At 59.0% G+C, this 16,209-nt stretch overlaps 2 protein-coding genes across 4 annotated transcripts; both read right to left on the bottom strand.

Annotated features, from left to right (window-relative positions):
* Positions 1-588: 588 nt before the first annotated feature.
* On the bottom strand, positions 589-4,496 carry SCAMP3 (secretory carrier membrane protein 3). Its single transcript, XM_068168884.1, has 9 exons — positions 4,374-4,496; positions 4,213-4,281; positions 4,017-4,124; positions 3,807-3,927; positions 3,587-3,715; positions 3,252-3,411; positions 2,888-2,989; positions 2,662-2,779; positions 589-2,090 (listed from the first exon to the last, which is right to left on the bottom strand). The coding sequence occupies exons 1-9, from the start codon at positions 4,419-4,421 to the stop codon at positions 1,944-1,946; spliced, it is 1,002 nt and encodes a 333-aa protein (XP_068024985.1). The 5' UTR covers positions 4,422-4,496; the 3' UTR covers positions 589-1,943.
* Positions 4,497-5,329: 833 nt separating this feature from the next.
* On the bottom strand, positions 5,330-16,209 carry CLK2 (CDC like kinase 2). 3 transcript variants are annotated; one of them, XM_068168879.1, is made up of 13 exons: positions 16,052-16,209; positions 14,254-14,423; positions 13,136-13,370; positions 11,310-11,406; positions 9,816-9,882; positions 9,218-9,334; positions 8,667-8,833; positions 8,101-8,195; positions 7,636-7,765; positions 7,173-7,255; positions 6,860-6,939; positions 6,642-6,732; positions 5,330-6,244 (listed from the first exon to the last, which is right to left on the bottom strand). In XM_068168879.1, the coding sequence occupies exons 2-13, from the start codon at positions 14,421-14,423 to the stop codon at positions 6,062-6,064; spliced, it is 1,515 nt and encodes a 504-aa protein (XP_068024980.1). In that variant the 5' UTR covers positions 16,052-16,209; the 3' UTR covers positions 5,330-6,061. The 3 variants fall into 3 exon arrangements, with proteins under 3 accessions (XP_068024980.1, XP_068024982.1, XP_068024981.1); XM_068168881.1 differs by having other exon boundaries at positions 11,310-11,403; XM_068168880.1 differs by lacking the exon at positions 16,052-16,209 and adding an exon at positions 15,143-15,241.

The raw sequence follows: 16,209 nt of genomic DNA, 5'->3' as shown, positions 1-16,209 counted from the left end.
GCCGCCCGGGACACGGCGCCCGGGCCAGGCCGCCGGCCCCCGGTGCAGCGCCGGGAGGTGGGAGCCGCGGGGGGCCGGGCAGCGGGCGGGGGTCCGGCCGCCGCCCAGGAGCATCCCGGGGAGCGGGCGTGGGGAGGGGGAGGCGGCTCCCGTTGCCAGGAGTGGCCCCCAACACGGGCCGGTACCGGCGAGCGGCTACGGGCGGGTTAGTCGCCCCGCGCCCCGCGGCCTCGCACGGAGCGGCTGGCGGGGACGCCCGGACGGCGGAACGCTGCGCGGGGCGCGACCAAACATTGCCTCCGCCGGGACCGGAGCCCGGTGGCCGCGCCCGCGGTAGGAAGCGGAGCTGGCTCCGGCGAGGCTCAGGGCAGCAGCTCCGAGCGCGCTCCCGGCGGCAGCTCCGGCCGCGCCCGCCCCGGGGCCGTCCCTGCGCGGCACGCCGGGAGCTGTAGTCCTGCCCGCCCCACCGGCAGCCCCACCGGCAGCCCCACCGGCAGCCCCACCGGCAGCCCCACCGGCAGCCCCACCGGCAGCCCCACCGGCAGCCCCACCGGCTCCCGCCGTCAGTGCACACAGAAGCTGGAGGCGCAGAGTGAAACTCGATTTATTCCTTAAATAAAACCTGACGGCGGCTTCGCATCGGACACAGCAACAGACGGGGAGGGGGCGGCGGGAGGAGCGGCCCGCGGCGGGATGGGCACGGCCGGGGCAAGGCACCGCAGCCACCGCCCGCGGGACAGGGCAGGGAGATGCCGCTTGCAATGTTCCCCCCCCCAGATGAAGGCACGAAGCCTCTCGCCAGCCCAGGGGCAGGGGGGACAGACCCAAGAGCAGGGGAGAGGAAATGGAGCAAAGCAGAACTCATTAGCCCCAGCCCAGAGCCATCAGGGCCACAGCTCCCCGAGGACACTGGCACATGGGAGAGGGCACACAAGGGGTTAGCAAGGACACAGCTTGTACTGGGCAGCGCTGGGGCCAGGGACTGGCTCAGCCCCTGAGAAGGGAAGAGTGTGAAGGCCTCTGGGGATGGAACAGGCTCTAGGTGAACAACGACAGGAGGCAGGAGGGGTTATGGCCCCAGGGCAGGCACACAGGAGGAAAGCAGAAGCTGTCTCCACCCCACCACTGAAGGCCAGGAGGGAGCTGTTGTGAGGCTCCAGGACACCTCCTCGGTGCCCAGCCTGGCTTTAAGGTTCACAGATGCCAGGCCTGGGAGGCTGGGGCCAGAGGCCCAGGCAAAAGGCAGGGTTCCCCAGCAGCAGCCATGCACCAGCAGTGCCTGTCCTGGCCCCACCCTCCTCCTCCCTGTGCCTGGAGCAGGCTCAGCCCAGCAAAGGAGAGGAGTAGTAGGACAGGGAGAGGAGGGGGCTGCAATCTCAGCTCATCACCCTAGGGACAGAGCCAGCCCCACCCCACCAGTGAATGCCCTTGGGGGAAGAGTGGGACAGTTTTCCAGGCAAAGAAACAGGTCCCAAGACAAAAGGCAGGCAGGCAAAAGCCTCCAGGGAAGAGCTGCCCTCGGCCTGCCCTGGACTGGGCACAAGGGGAACCCTTCATGCATCACCAGGTGGGGAAAGGGTTGAGCCCAGGAAAGGCAAGCAGATGTTCCAGTCCCTGCCACACATCTGGAGGAGGCTCCTGCCCCGCAGCAGCTGGTGCTGAGGTGGTGACAAGAAGCCCAGGGCTTGCCTGCAGCACCTCCCATCCCACTCCTTCCCCAGTCCACCGAGGGAAGGGGACCAGTGCAAACCAGAAGAGCCTCCATCCGTGAGGAAAGGGGGTGAGAGCAGCAGACAATTCAGGCACCAGCACTTCCAAGCTGGGATGAGGCAGCCTCTGAGAGCTGATGCAGACACACGGGGACCCAATGGGAGTGCAACTTGGATTTCCTCTTCCTCAGAACAGAGCCCAGGTGCGGGGAGAGGCCAGGGGCTCGCCCCTGGCTAGGGCGCCCGGAAGGCATTGGTGGCGGCGCCGGCAGCGGCGTTGGCTGCCGCCGTGCGCACTGCCTGGTTGGAGAAGACCCCAGCAGCAAACTCCTCCTGAGCCTTCTGGAAGCTGGCCCCTGTCCGGCGGTACAGGGAGTGGATCTGGACAGGAGAAGCAGGTTTGGAGTCAGAGCACCACAGAATCACAGAGCTGCCAGGGCTGGAAGGGAGCTCAAGGCTCAGCCAGCTCCAACCCCCTGCCCTGGCCAGGGACACCTCACACCACAGCAGGTTGCCCACAGCCACCTCCAGCCTGGCTGCAAACACCTCCAGGGCTGAGGTTTCCACCACCCCCCTGGGCAGCCTGTGCCAGGCTCTCACCACCCCCCTGGGGAACAACTTTCTCCTAATATGAATCTCCCCATTTCCAGTTTTGCTGCATCCTCCCCAGTCCTATCACTCCCTGACACCCTAAAGAGTCTCTCCCCAGCTTACTTGGAGCCCCCTTCAGATCCTGGAAGGCCACAATGAGGTCTCCTGGGAGCCTTCTCTCCTCCAGACTGAACAGCCCCAGCTCCCTCAGTCTGTCCTCATAGGAGAGGTGCTCCAGCCCTCTAAACATCAACCCTGGTTCAGGCACTCAGGGACCAGAGCTGTGCCTCCATGCCTGCCAAAGCCTCACCCTCATCCTCCCACAGGGGTGCTCTGGCCCCAAGCTTTGCCCCCAGCTCACCTTTTTCAGCATGATGATGCCCAAGACAGACACAGCTGTGAACTGCAGGGACACCATAATCATCATCACAGCCACGGCCGTGTTTTTCCGCAGCGCTATCAGGCTCAGTATCCACCCACTGCAAGAGAAGAGAGGGTTGCCCACCAGCTCCTTCTTCCCCACCCACCTCCTTCCTTTCTGGGGCTCCCAGCTGGCCAGGGCTCCCCTGGGCCAGCACAGCACACACCTGAATCCCCAGTTTGGTATCCCAATGGCCTGCAGCACGTACATCACATTCTGGGCAAAGAAGACGAAGAAGAAGACAAAGAAGTTGAAGGAACTGTCACTCCTGGGAGAAAGAGGGAGATGAGGTTAGGCCACAGAAAAGGAACTCTCAAACCCCCCTTAAAACAAAGGGATGCAAGGAGAACACAAAGCTCAGTACAGAACCACCACATCACCCAGACCCAGAGGCCACGAAGAGCTCTGGCCAGCGCCAGTGCTGCACTTGGGGCAAGGGGCTGCTGGACCAAGCAGCTTCAGGGACCAGCCATGCAGGGACCACCCCACTCTGCTGCTTTGTAGGCCTGAAAGCTCAAGCAGATACACACCTGAAAGCTTTGTACATCGGCCTGTACCAGCAGACAAAGGAGCAGGGCGTGTAGAGGAGAGCCCAGAGAATGGAGAGGCCGAACCCAGACCCAGACGAGGGCTCCACACAGAACCAGGCCAGCGAGACCAGGAAGTTCAGGAAGAGAGCAATGGTGCTGGCTAAGAGAGAGGAGAATGGTCAGGGGACCCAAGCAAGGCTCCCTCCTTCCCTCCCAGACCTGGGCACTGTGCATTAACTGCAGCTTCTCCAGAGCAGCTCTGTTCCCTTGCACGCAGGACGCTCATTCCTCTCCCTCCTCCCAGGAGCTGCCTTTAGAGCTCTCCAGGGGCTCACCCATCCAGAGATAGTACATGGTAGAAACAGTCTTCTGGAAGTCTGCAGGGATCTCCACAGGGATATCTTGGTAGAAGCAAGGCTTCACAGGGCAGAAGGATGGCAGTGGGGGCCAGTTGTTGAGCCTCGCTGCAGGGGGAGGGAGGACAGAAGGAGGTAACAGCGCTGCCCGAGCAGGGGGAGCCTGGCGGCCGCCGTCCCTGCCCCGCACACCACTCACTGGTGGAGCCGCCGAGGGCCGCGTTCTGCAGCTCCCTCTCCCGCCGGTCCAGCTCCTCCGCCTTCCTGTTCAGCTCCTCCTGCCGCTTCAGCAGCTCGGCCGTGGCGGCTGCCGCCGAGGCCTGCGGGGGGAACGCAGGCCCTGGGGCTCCTACCTGCTCCGACCGCCCACCCCGCGGCGGCCAAGCGGCTGCCTCCCCGCACCCGCTACCTGCGTGTCGTAGGAGCCGTAGTTCCGGGGCTCCGTGGGGCTGGCCTTCCGCGGGCCCGTGCCGGCGGCTGGCAGCGGCGGGGCTGCCGACGGGACCTGGTATGGCGGCTGAGGGAGAAGAGCGCACCGTGAGATGCCGTCCCCGCGGGGGCAGCCCCGGCCGCCGGCAAGCGGCCTGCCTCACTGCCCGCCTCACCGCGCTGCTCTCGAAGGGGTTGTAGGAGTCCAGGTCAGGACCGGGCCGGGGCTGCATCGCCGAGGGGTCCTGCAAAAGACACAGCCGGCGTGACAGGAGGCCCGGTCGGGCCGGGGCCGGGGCCAAGGCCGGGGCCGGGGCATCCCCTGGGCGAGGCGCACCTGAAAGGGGTTGTCCGGGAGCACCGCGGGGTCGCTGCGCTGGGCCATGGCTGGGCCGGGGCCGGAGCCGGAGCCGGGACCGGGACCGGGACCGGGACCGGAGCCGCCGCCTCACGCCCTCAGTCGCTCCGCCCCGCGCCGACGTTGATTGGCCGTCTCACAGTGACGTCACTGACCCCGCCCGCGACGCTGGGAGCCCCGCCGCAGGAGGCCTCTGCGCACGCGCCCTGCACGTGGTGAGTCCCGTGTGCCAGGGTCACGTGCCGGCGCTTCCGCCTCGTCCCGCCGCGCTCAGGGGCTGCTGGGAGCGCGGCCCCGGGGCAGCCCCGCGCAGCCCCCAGGGCTCTCCGCCGGCCCTGCGGCTCCTGCTGTCCCAGACCCGTGCTGTCATACTTCCCCCCCACCTCCGCCCATGTCCCCAGTGCACCCCCGACCAGGGCCTGCCACCCTAGCGGTCGATGCCCCGCGAAAATGGACTTTAGCCTTACCCCTCTGCAAGCTGAGTGCCAGAGCCTGCCCCAGGCAGTTGGTGCCACGGCACAGCAATGAGCTCCTGCAGAGCAGACCCTGAGGGCATCTGCTCCGTTATCGACACCAGCACAGGGAGACTCTCCCAGACATGCTTGCAAAGCATCGAGACAGAGCTGTCATCGGGTCTGGAGTAACCCCAAGTACCCTGGAAAAGCCCAGGCCCTGCCCGACAGGCACAGACATGGGCACCTGGCCCCCTCTTTCCTTAAGAACCAGCACCAGCAGCCAGCTCTCCACCCCCTCCAGGGTGCTCTCAACACATTTATGAAAGGCTTTCTGCCCTCCTTTCTTTACAGCCCACTCAGGACCAAGAACAGGACAAGAGGGAGGGGCGAGGCTGTGTTCTGCTGCCTTCACCTCAGCTCTGCATAGGTCCAGCTGCAGCCCTAAGGGCTAAAAGCAGCTCCTATCCAGTGCAAGCTCAGCACCCCAGCCCTAAGGCCAAGAGAGCTAGCTTCATCACTGAAGTTTCCTCTAACTGAAGTATTTTCTCATTCCATGAGGGGATGTGCCTGCCTTCCTCTGCAGGGCAAAGCATCCAGCCCCCCTTCAGGAGCACAACTAAGAACAGCCCCAAGAGCTGCTCCAAACCCAGGGCAGGTTCTTTATTCACTTCATATTTATTTCTCACAAAGACTGTACAAAATTCTTATAAAACTCTGGTGTGGGGATGGGCTATGTGACATTGATCCAAAAAAATAATTCCCATGCAGTCCCACCAGTTTCATAACTTAGGAAAGGAAAAACAGAGAAGCTACAGAGAGCTGTTGAGTCCTGGAGTATTTACACCAAAAGGAAGAGGGCAGAGAGAGAACAGAGGACAGAGCAACACCTGAACAGAGGTATGTACAGTATGGACAGACAGGCCCCCTGAACCTCACAATAATGGCAGCAGCAACAGCAGGAGGTCAGGCCTGGGGTGCTCAGAGGCCAATATAGAATATGGACTATTTACATTATCTCACATATTAACAGCTTTACAAAGGGATCCAGGGAGGAATTTTCATGTCTATAAAACAAACAAAAAAAAAGGGGGAAAAAAATAAACCAAAACAAAAAGGGAAGGGGGGGAAAAAAAGCACCAAGTGTCTGAATAGAAATCACACAAGGCCTCCACAGGGGCTAGAATCTGAGGGCCAGGCTGGCACCTGGGGGCATCACCGGCTGATGTCCCTGCTAGAGTCCCACATTTTTGTGCTGGGCTCCATCTCCAGGATGTCAAAGAAGGGATGCTTGAGGGCTTCAGCCAGGGTGATGCGCTTGGAGGGCTCATACTCCAGCATGCTCTCGATGAGGTCGAAGAGGCGGTGATGGTCCTCGGCCTCCGAGGTCAGGTAGCGCTGCAGGGGGGGTGGAGGGGAGAGGTTAGGGCCAAGGATGCTCCCTGGGCTGGAGAGCGAAGCTGGGGGAAGCAATCCTGCCTCGTTCAGACCATCTCTCATCCTAGACCTGAACTCTGGGGTGTTTCACCAAGCATGGAAGTGCTGAGCTTTCACCCCCTTTCCCCTGGCATCTTTCCCAGGCACTCCCTAAGGGCTCTGTGCCTTCCTCCTCCTCCATTTCTGCAGTCTTCCTACTTAATGTCTGGGACAGCCAAAGCTCATTCAGGAAGACGCTGGTCTGACCCTTTTGGTGACCCAACCTTGCCCACAGGCAGAATCTTGACAGCTGGGGCAGACACTCTAAGCCTCTGCAATGAGGAAAGGATGAAGCTGCTGCTGCCCACCCCTGCCTTACCCTCAGGGGCTTGCAGTTCTCCCTGACGTAGCGGCCAGCGGAGGTGTTCTCATCCCAGTCCAGGCGGCCGTGGTAGAAATATTTCTGCTTCCTGTCAAGAGTCAGAGGTGGGAACAGGTCACACCCCAGCACAAACCCTCCTGCAGCAGCACTGGCAGCTGGCCCAGCAGGCAGCTTCTCCTCAGCCCTCAGAAAGCAGCAGCTGCCCTTGCTCTCACCTTGTCTTCCGGACCATCCGAGAAGGAACCGGCCCCAAGATCCTCTCCATCATGGCCAGGTGCTCCCTGTTGTCGTGTGTCTAAGAGAGAGGAACATGAAGGGAAGGCATGGAACAGATTCCAGTCGTTCTGCCTCCCAGCCCTCAGCATTCTCCTGTTCAGAACCCCTTGCTGGGCAACACCTTGGCTGTCTCTGCAAGACTGCAGTGATGGAGGGAACCCCAGCAGTCCCAGAGGCTCCTGGCAGTGCTGGGACACAGCCAGCATCCTCTCTCATGAGTTGTGAGGCAACCACACAGCACACAGTTCTCACCTGGAACAGGGTGAAACCCACATAATACTCAAAGATGATGCAGCCAATGCTCCACACATCACAGGGTTGGCTCCAGCCAAGCTCTAAAAAAACAACAACCCAATATCTTTTAAAACACAAGCTTCAGTCATGGCCTACAAGTGCAAATTCCTCACCCTTTGGACAAAAAAATAACAGGGGGGGGAAAAACCCCAAAACAATTCCCATTCCAGTCAGGCTCCTGCTGCTCTGGTGGCAATGCTCTGCCCAGCTGATAAAAACTTCTAAGTCGCTGTCCCCTCCCAGGATAAAAAAACAGCACCGCAGAGGAGGTTCGGTGAAGCACTTCTGATCCCCAGGGTGCAGCCCGAGGACAGCTCCTGAAGGACGTCGGGGGGGCCAAAAAAGACTGCTCCTGGAGGGGGCAGGCAGCAGCCAGCGGCCCTGGGGTCGAATGGCTCTGCGGAGACCAAGTGACACCTACCCAGTATGACTTCTGGGGCCCGGTAATGCCTGGTGGAGACAATCGTGCTGTGATGCTCATGATCAAACGTGGCACTGCCAAAGTCCACCACTCTGATGGCTGTGCTCTTCACGCTCCGCTCGTCCCGCTTCTTCCCGAGGGAGAATGGCATCGGTTACTCGGCAGCCTGGGAGACGTGGGCTCAGCCCCTTCCTCACACAGCCAAGGCTTTGCCACGGGGCGCCGCGGGAGGGGAAGGCTCCCGAGGGCACAGCAGGGCTGGCACGGCCCCCGACTAAAACTCTCAGCAGCAGCATCCAGGTTAAGCCTGCAGTCCCTGTGGCTGCTCATGCAAGAGACCCTGAATGTGGAGGGGTGGCTCTGGGGGCGAGGCTGGGGCCGCCTTCTGACTCCCCCCACCTGCTGCTAAGGCTGGTGACACCAAGAACCCAAGAGAAGGCCTCTGACCCTGGGCAGCTCTGTTACCTTTTCCAAGTTATAGGAGAGCTCGTAGTCGGAGTTGACGAAGAGGATGTTCTCCGGCTTGAGGTCAGTGTGAGTGAGTTTGTTGTCATGCAGGACTGGGGAAGCAAACAAGAGCTGGGGTGAGGGAAGAGAAGCGGAGCAGGGCTGCATCCACCCCAGGAGCCAACATCAGTCACTCAGTTTACTCTTACTGGCACCAGTTTAGCCCACATTTAGAACTGGACCTGGACAGCCAGGCTAGGCCAGGCCAGGCCAAGATGCTTCAGCAGAAGCACAAAGACTTAGCCACATCGATCCCTAGAATGCACAGGGGAGTGGATGCTGAAGTGCCCTGAGCTACTGCCAGCCCACATGCCTCAGGGAGCAGCCAGCCAGGAACACAGAAAGGGGTCATGCTGAGCACACTTCCAACTGCTGGAGGTGCAGGAAGGCTCAATCTTGGAACTGGGACAGCAGCACCACAGCAAAAAATTGCTGCTTTGGGCCAGGAGCTGCAGAGCTGGCAGGGACACAGAGCTGCAGGAGTCAGTCAGGAGGCAGGGGAGAGAAGAGCAGTGAACACTCACATTTCACAGCCTGGCACACCTGGTAGGCCATGTGCCGGACTTGGTGGATGGGGTAAGGCAGGTAGTTGTTGTCCTTCAGGAAATCAAAGGTGCTGAGCCCCAGCAGCTCGAAGGAGATGCACATGTGGCCATGGTAGTCAAACCAGTCAAACATCCTGACACAAAGACTGAGAGAGAAGAAAGTTCTCATGCAGGACAGATCTGCACACAGCACTCAGCTGCTTTGTCCCTGCACCAGACTCTGTCCCATGGCAAACCAGCAAGGCTCCAAAACCAGCTACAAGCTAATGCAGTCACACAACACCAAGTACCTATCCCACCCTGTCCCTTCCAACTGTGCTAAGGTGATGCCCAGGGAGGTGGTGGAAGCTCCATCCCTGGAAGCTTTTAAAGCCAGACTGGATGGGGCTCTCAGCAACCTGCTCTAGTGTGAGGTTTCCCTGCCCATGGCAGGGGGGTTGGAACTGAGTGATCCTTGAGGTCTCTTCCAACCCTGACAGCTCTGTGATTCTGTGCCTGTCCCTCCACTCCAGCACCAGGGGCACACTCACTTGGTGTTCTCAGGATCCTTCTCGTTGATCTTCTCCAGCACATTGATTTCCAGCCTAGCAGCCTCCTTGTATTTCTCCACATTTTTAATGATTTTGAGAGCCACACGTGCACCACCCCTGGAGGAGGAACAAGAGGGCACAAGGTCAGCCCTCAGCTGGGTCACAGAAGCCCTGCCCTGCAAAAAGGACTTTCCAAAGCAGCCTCATCGTGTGCAGCACAGCCTTCCACCACCCCTGCTCAAGCCAGAAGGTGACTGTTACTAAGGAGTGTGCCCTGAGGCTCCCCTCCAGTCCCCTCTCTGGCACATGGGTGACCCAAGAGCAGCAGAGGAATGGAGGAAACAAGGAGACTCCCCCAGGCTCCCACATTGTGCACAAAAGGCTTTATTACTGTTGTGGCTTCTCTTGTTCCCCCCCCACACCTTCCCTCCCCATCCCAGGAGCACACCTACCACCTCTCCCACACATGGGTGAGCACCCAGAGCAGCAGAGGAGTGGAGGAAACAAAGAGACTCCCCCAGGCTCCCCCATTAAGCACAAAAGGCTCCATTGGAGCTTCTCTTGCTCCCTTCCCTCCCCACCCCAGGAGCAGACCTACCTCCGGTGATCGATGCACTGCACCACTCTGCCGAAGGTGCCCTCTCCTAAGGTGCTAATAATCTCATCTGGGAGGGGAGAGAAAGAAGAGGGAGGCAGATGAGGGAGTGAGCAAGACCTGGCTGCAGCAGCTCATAACACAAGGCAAGAGGAGAATGCATTTGCAACACCTAAACCTGCACAGCTCGAGAGACCGGAGCAGCGGAAGGCTGGCACCGGCTGCACTGAGGCAGCTACCCTGGATATGGTTTGGTTCTGTTTTTACCCTGGCAACTTGGAGTAAAGAAATACAAACTAGCCAAAAAAAACCACAACAACAACAACAAAAAAACAACAAACAAAAAACCAAAGCAAAAAGGAAACAAAACCAAAGCAAAAAGGAAACAAAACCAAAGCAAAAAGGAAACAAAACCAAAGCAAAAAGGAAACAAAACCAAAGCAAAAAGGAAACAAAACCAAAGCAAAAAGGAAACAAAACCAAAGCAAAAAGGAAACAAAACCAAAGCAAAAAGGAAACAAAACCAAAGCAAAAAGGAAACAAAACCAAAGCAAAAAGGAAACAAAACCAAAGCAAAAAGAAAACAAAACCAAAGCAAAGGGAAGCAAAACCAAAGCAAAGGGAAGCAAAACCAAAGCAAAGGGAAGCAAAACCAAAGCAAAGGGAAGCAAAACCAAAGCAAAGGGAAGCAAAACCAAAGCAAAACCCAAAGCAAAGGAAACAAAACCAAAGCAAAACCCAAAGCAAAGGAAACAAAACCAAAGCAAAACCCAAAGCAAAGGAAACAAAACCAAAGCAAAAAGGAAACAAAACCAAAGCAAAAAGGAAACAAAACCAAAGCAAAAAGGAAACAAAACCAAAGCAAAAAGGAAACAAAACCAAAGCAAAAAGGAAACAAAACCAAAGCAAAAAGGAAACAAAACCAAAGCAAAACCAAAGCAAAGGGAAACAAAACCAAAGCAAAACCAAAGCAAAGGGAAACAAAACCAAAGCAAAGGGAAACAAAACCAAAGCAAAAGGGAAACAAAACCAAAGCAAAAGGGAAACAAAACCAAAGCAAAGGGAAACAAAACCAAAGCAAAACCAAAGCAAAGGGAAACAAAACCAAAGCAAAACCAAAGCAAAACCAAAGCAAAGGGAAACAAAACCAAAGCAAAGGGAAACAAAACCAAAACAAAATCAAAGCAAAACCAAACCAAACCAAGAAGAAAGCCAAACAAAAACCTTAGGCTTTTGAAGAAAAAAAAAAAACCAACAAACAAAAAGGGGGAAAGAGGAAAAAAACCAAAACCAACCAACCAAAAACCAAAGCAATAAAAAGAAGGTTGTTTTTTTCTTCCCTTGTTTAACAAAACAATGCAAAAAGGAGAGAACAGAAAAAAGGGGGAGGGGGGGGGAAGGGGTTTGGCTTTGGGTTTTTCTTTCTTTTTAAGACAGATCTGCCACTGTGATGGGAGCTTAACTAGAGAGCTAAATTATGTTACGATTTGGCTGTACATCTTTCTTGTAGCCAGTCGCCGACGCGATAGATCAGATGCCCCTCGTCGTCGTCCTCCACACTCTTGGCCCTCCTGCTGCTCTGTCGACTCCGCTGCTGGCCCAGGGCAGCCAGGGAAGGGAATTCAGCATTGTCACCAATCAGATTTTCAACACCAGCGCCGGCAGGCAGCGTTCAGCATTGGGTTGGTTTGGAAATTCACATGTGGTTGGTTTGAGGAGGGGTTGCAGGAGGAGGAGATTCCCAGCCAATTCATACGGCACAGAGGAATATATAACGATAGGGATATATTGCAAGGGAACATGTCAAGATACACAACACACTAGCTCAGAAAAGAATAAAAAATAAAGGAAAAAAAAAAAAAACAGTTTTGCTTTTTGTTGTAGCAAAAAAAAAAGGAAAAAAAAAAGAAGGGAAAAAAAAAAAAAGGGGAAAAAAAAAAGGAAAAAAATAAAGAAGAACCAAAAAAAAAGAACCTACAAACAGCCCCACCCGAAACCAGTGTGAGAGCAGAGAGGGCAGAACCAGGGCTGGCAGAGGGGCACTGGAAGGGGCTCCTAGGGGAGCTCAGAGAGGTCCAAGAGCACACAGCAGGGGCACAACTCTGCAGCTGGGCAGCACACGGCCCAGGGAGAGGCTCCCTGCGGCCCAGCGGCGGCCACTGAGGAAAGGCAGCAGAAGGCAGGTGCTGGGGGGGGTCCTGCACAAGCAAAGGGCCAGGCTGCCCCACACAGGCACTCCCCAGCCCCTTCCAACAACCACCCAACATCACTTGCCCCAGCCCCAACACTCGGACAACAATGGACTCGGAGGTTTCAAGGCAACTCTCAGCGCAATGATCCATCGGGAACCAGAGAGGCTTTACGAGTGGCTGCCTGGGGAAGGATGTGACCCTTCTTCCTAGAGCCCCCCCAAAGAAGCTGATCCTGGAAGGACTAACTTCCAGGAGAGAAACAGAGGCTCAACAGGGAATATGGACAGCCTGGGAAGAGGCAGATCAGAGGTTTATGCCAGAGAAGAGAAAACTTCCTGCCTTACAGTCTTCAGCTAAGTATCCCCACACCTGGCCAGCAGACCTGGGACCTGAATCCAGCCCAGAGAGTCCCATACCTGGACACAGCCAACACAGCCCAGACAACACTGAGAGCTCCACAGACAGAGCAGAGAATGTGTCTGGGGCCTAACAGAAGTGGAAGGTGAACGGCAGAACAGACAAGAAGAGAGAGCCAGGGACAAAGCTGGGAAGAGTCTGTGGTGGTTGCTGCCTCCACCTGAAGGGACCAAGTACACAACCTCTACTCCCTCGCCAGGCCGCTCGCACGACACCTGGTGTCAGCAGGGCCTACCCAGAAGGATCCTGCTCTGATGCAGGACCTGCCCTCAGAGACAGGGGAGCTTCCTGCCATGGAACACAGACCTGAGCCACCAGAGGGACCTGAGCCAGGGATCACAGGGACCTGAGCCAGGGATCACAGGGACCTGAGCCAGGGATCACAGGGACCTGAGCCACCTGTCACAGACAGGCCAAACTGTCTGGGACCCAGGCTCAGCAGAACATTTGCTGTACCGACCTCACACAAAACACTGCTTGGCTGAGCAGGCAACACTACGAGAGGGGCTGAGCCGCCCGTGCCCGGGGGTGGCCCAGGGCAGCCGCTCGCCCAGGCGCACCAGCAGCTGCTTGTCTGCAACCAGAGGCTTTTCTCTACGCAACTTCTCAGGCCGAGTCCGAGAGGAGGGTTGGTAGAAAGGGAAGAGTTCTACTTACCCAGCTGCCACCTGGGGAGAAAGGTTACAGGGAGGCCCAGCACAGCAGGATACTCACCGATGAGGAGCGACTAAAGGACCGGCTGCGGCGCCGCCTCCGCCTGTGCTTACGCCGGCTGCTCTTGCAGCTGCGGTAGCTGCCCTCGCGGTCCCGGGAGCGCCGGTACTCGTAGGAGTGTCGGTACTCAGGCTCGTAGTAGGCCTCCCCCCGCTCGCGGCTGTAATCGTTGCGCCGGTAGCTGTCACAGTAACGCCGGTCGTAGGCCCTCCTGTCCGCCGAGTGGTCGTCGTAGCTGGGGAGGGGGAGGGGAGACAAGGGGGTGGCTGTTAAGGCAGAGTCAGAGATGGCCTCAAGGATCATCCAGTTCCAAGCCCCCTGCATGGGCAGGGACACCTCACACTAGATCAGAGAATCAGAGTCAGACATAGAGTGATAGAGTCAGAGTCATAGAATGACAGTCATAGAATCCCAGAATGGTCTGGGCTGGAAGGGACCTCAGGGATCATCCAGTCCCAACCCCCCTGCCATGGGCAGGGACACCTTGCACTAGATCAGAGAATCAGAGTCAGACATAGAGTGATAGAGTCAGAGTCATAGAATGGCAGTCATAGAATCCCAGAATGGTCTGGGCTAGAAGGGACCTCAAGGATCATCCAGTTCCAAGCCCCCTGCCATGGGCAGGGACACCTTGCACTAGATCAGAGAATCAGAGTCAGACATAGAGTGATAGAGTCAGAGTCATAGAATGGCAGTCATAGAATCCCAGAATGGTCTGGGCTAGAAGGGACCTCAAGGATCATCCAGTTCCAAGCCCCCTGCATGGGCAGGGACACCTCACACTACATCAGAGAATCAGAGTCAGACAAAGAGTGATAGAGTCAGAGTCACAGAATCCTAGAATGGTTTGGGTTGGAAGGGACCTCAAGGATCATCCAGTCCCAACCCCCCTGCCATGGGCAGGACACCTCCCTCTAGATCAGAGAATCAGAGTCATAGAATGATAGGATGGTTTGGGTTGGGAGGGACCTCAAGGATCATCCAGTCCCAGCCCCACTGCCAAGGGCAGGGACACTTGATTCAGAAAGAACAAAGCGCAACCCCCTCAGAAGCCAGGACCTGCCCACAGCTGCTTCCAGCGTGAGCTGGAGCAAACACTGCTTGGCCTGAGGCCTCACCTCCTGGACCGGACGTGGTAGCTGTCCTCCCGCCGGTGCCGCCGGTCGCGCTCGCTGCTGCTGGACCGGGACCGCGTCCGCCGCCGCTTGTGCTTGCGACTCCTGTAGCGCTCGTGGTAGCTGCCCCGGCTGCTGTGCTCCGACGAGCGGTACCTTCGAGAGTGAGGCATCTGCAGGGGCAACACACAGCCCCCAGTCAGGCAGGCAGCCCCCATGCCAGGCAGCCCCCATGCCAGGCAGCCCCCATGCCAGGCAGCCCCCATGCCAGGCAGCCCCCGCGCCGGGCAGGCAGCCCCCACGGGGCTCTGCTTGTTCCCTAGGTGACCTTCCTCGCTTCGTGCTCATCGCTACTAGCCGCTGCCTCAGCGCCTCAAGGGGTTCCACCCCAGGGAAGGGCATCCTGCAGTACCTGGATGGCACTGTGGGAAAGCTGGGGAGGGATTCTGTACTGCTAGGATGAGGGGGAATGGATATGAGCATTAATTGATTCATAATTATTGACCCCCCCCAAGGGCTGGCAGCGACAGGAGGAGGGAACAGCTTGGAGCTGGAAGAGGGGAGATTGAGACTGCAGATTAGGAAGTGATGCTTGACAGGGAGGGTGATGAGACACTGGCACAGGCTGCCCAGGGAGGTTCATCTCCCTGTAGGTGTTCAAAGCCAAGCTGGATGCAGCCTTGAGCAACCTGGGCTACCAGGAGGTGTCCCTGCTCATGGCAGAGGGCTGGAAGTGGAAGAGCTTTAAGGTTCTTTCCAACCCAAACTACTCTGTGACTGCCTCAGGCTCACTCCCATCTACCCTTCCCACTGCAAGCAGGGAAGGCTCTCTCAAGGTGTGAAGCAGCAAGGAAGCCTTGCAGCCCCTGCCTCAGGGGGAAGGGGTGCTCACCTCCAGCTCTCAAAAGTGAGAGAGAAAATCCCTCAGCAAGATGGCATCCCAGGTGCCAGCGCTGACAGGCTGGGTGACAGGACACCCTGATTCCTCACCCCGCGGCTCTAAGCTGCTCCCCACCCGCGTTTCTGACCACTCAGCTCAGCCTGCCTCATCCCCACGGCACAAGGACGGAGCTCCTTTTGTCCGCAGCCTCCCACCGGCCATTTTCTCTCCGCGGAAAGCTGCACTCAGCAGCCCGGCTGCCTGCCCCTGCCCCTGCCCGTGCCCCTGCCCGCACCGCGGCTAGGGCTGCCCGGAGGGAGAGGCGGCCCCGGGGAGGCGCCGACCTGGGGGACAGGGCTCGTCCCCCTAGAGCCAGGCGGGGCCGCCCGCGGATCCCCCCGGCTCGGCAGCAGCCACCGGGCCTCGCCCACGGCGGGCACCGAGCGCAGCCTCCCGCGAACGGCGGCGAGGGAAGGCGGCGCTGGCGGCCCGCCAAGGCCGGGCCTGCGGCTGCAGCAGGCGAAGGAGGGCCTGGAACCGGTCCGGGGACGATGATGGCGGCGGCGGCGCTCGCTGCCCTGCTCCGCGGCCGCCGGATGGGGCCCGCGCCGAGCGCCCAAAGCGGAAGCAGCGGCGCCTGGCCGTGAGGCGGCGGCCGGGGAGCGGCGCCCGGGGAGCGAGGCCGAGGGCCGGGGCGGCAGGGGGGGAACCTCCCGCGCGGGGGCCACAGGGCCCGGCCGCAGCCCCCGCGGCCCATCCGGCCCCGCCGTCACGGCAGACGGGCGGGTCGCCGAGCCGCGGCCTCAGCCTCGCCGGGAGCCGCCGGCCCCGGCCCCACTCCGCGCGGCTCCGGGCCGCCTCCGCCAGCCAGGAAGGCCGCGGCCTGCCCGCGCCCCGCCCCCGCCGCGCCCCGCTCCGCACCGTCCTCGCAGCCAGCCCGGTCCGCTTGTCCCACAGGAAATCCGTGGTGGCGGCCGTGGGTCCCCGGCAGCCCCGGGCCCCGCTCCAGTAGCTCCGGCTCCGCCGCTCGCTGCCGCGCCCCGCCGCCGATCCGGGTCCCCGCCGGGCCGCGCGCAGCT

The sequence above is a fragment of the Melanerpes formicivorus genome, unplaced genomic scaffold, assembly GCF_026170545.1.
Source record: "Melanerpes formicivorus ecotype bairdi unplaced genomic scaffold, bMelFor1.0.p_v2 SCAF_158, whole genome shotgun sequence".
NCBI lineage: Eukaryota > Metazoa > Chordata > Aves > Piciformes > Picidae > Melanerpes > Melanerpes formicivorus.
This window is presented reverse-complemented; position numbering and strand designations above follow the sequence as displayed.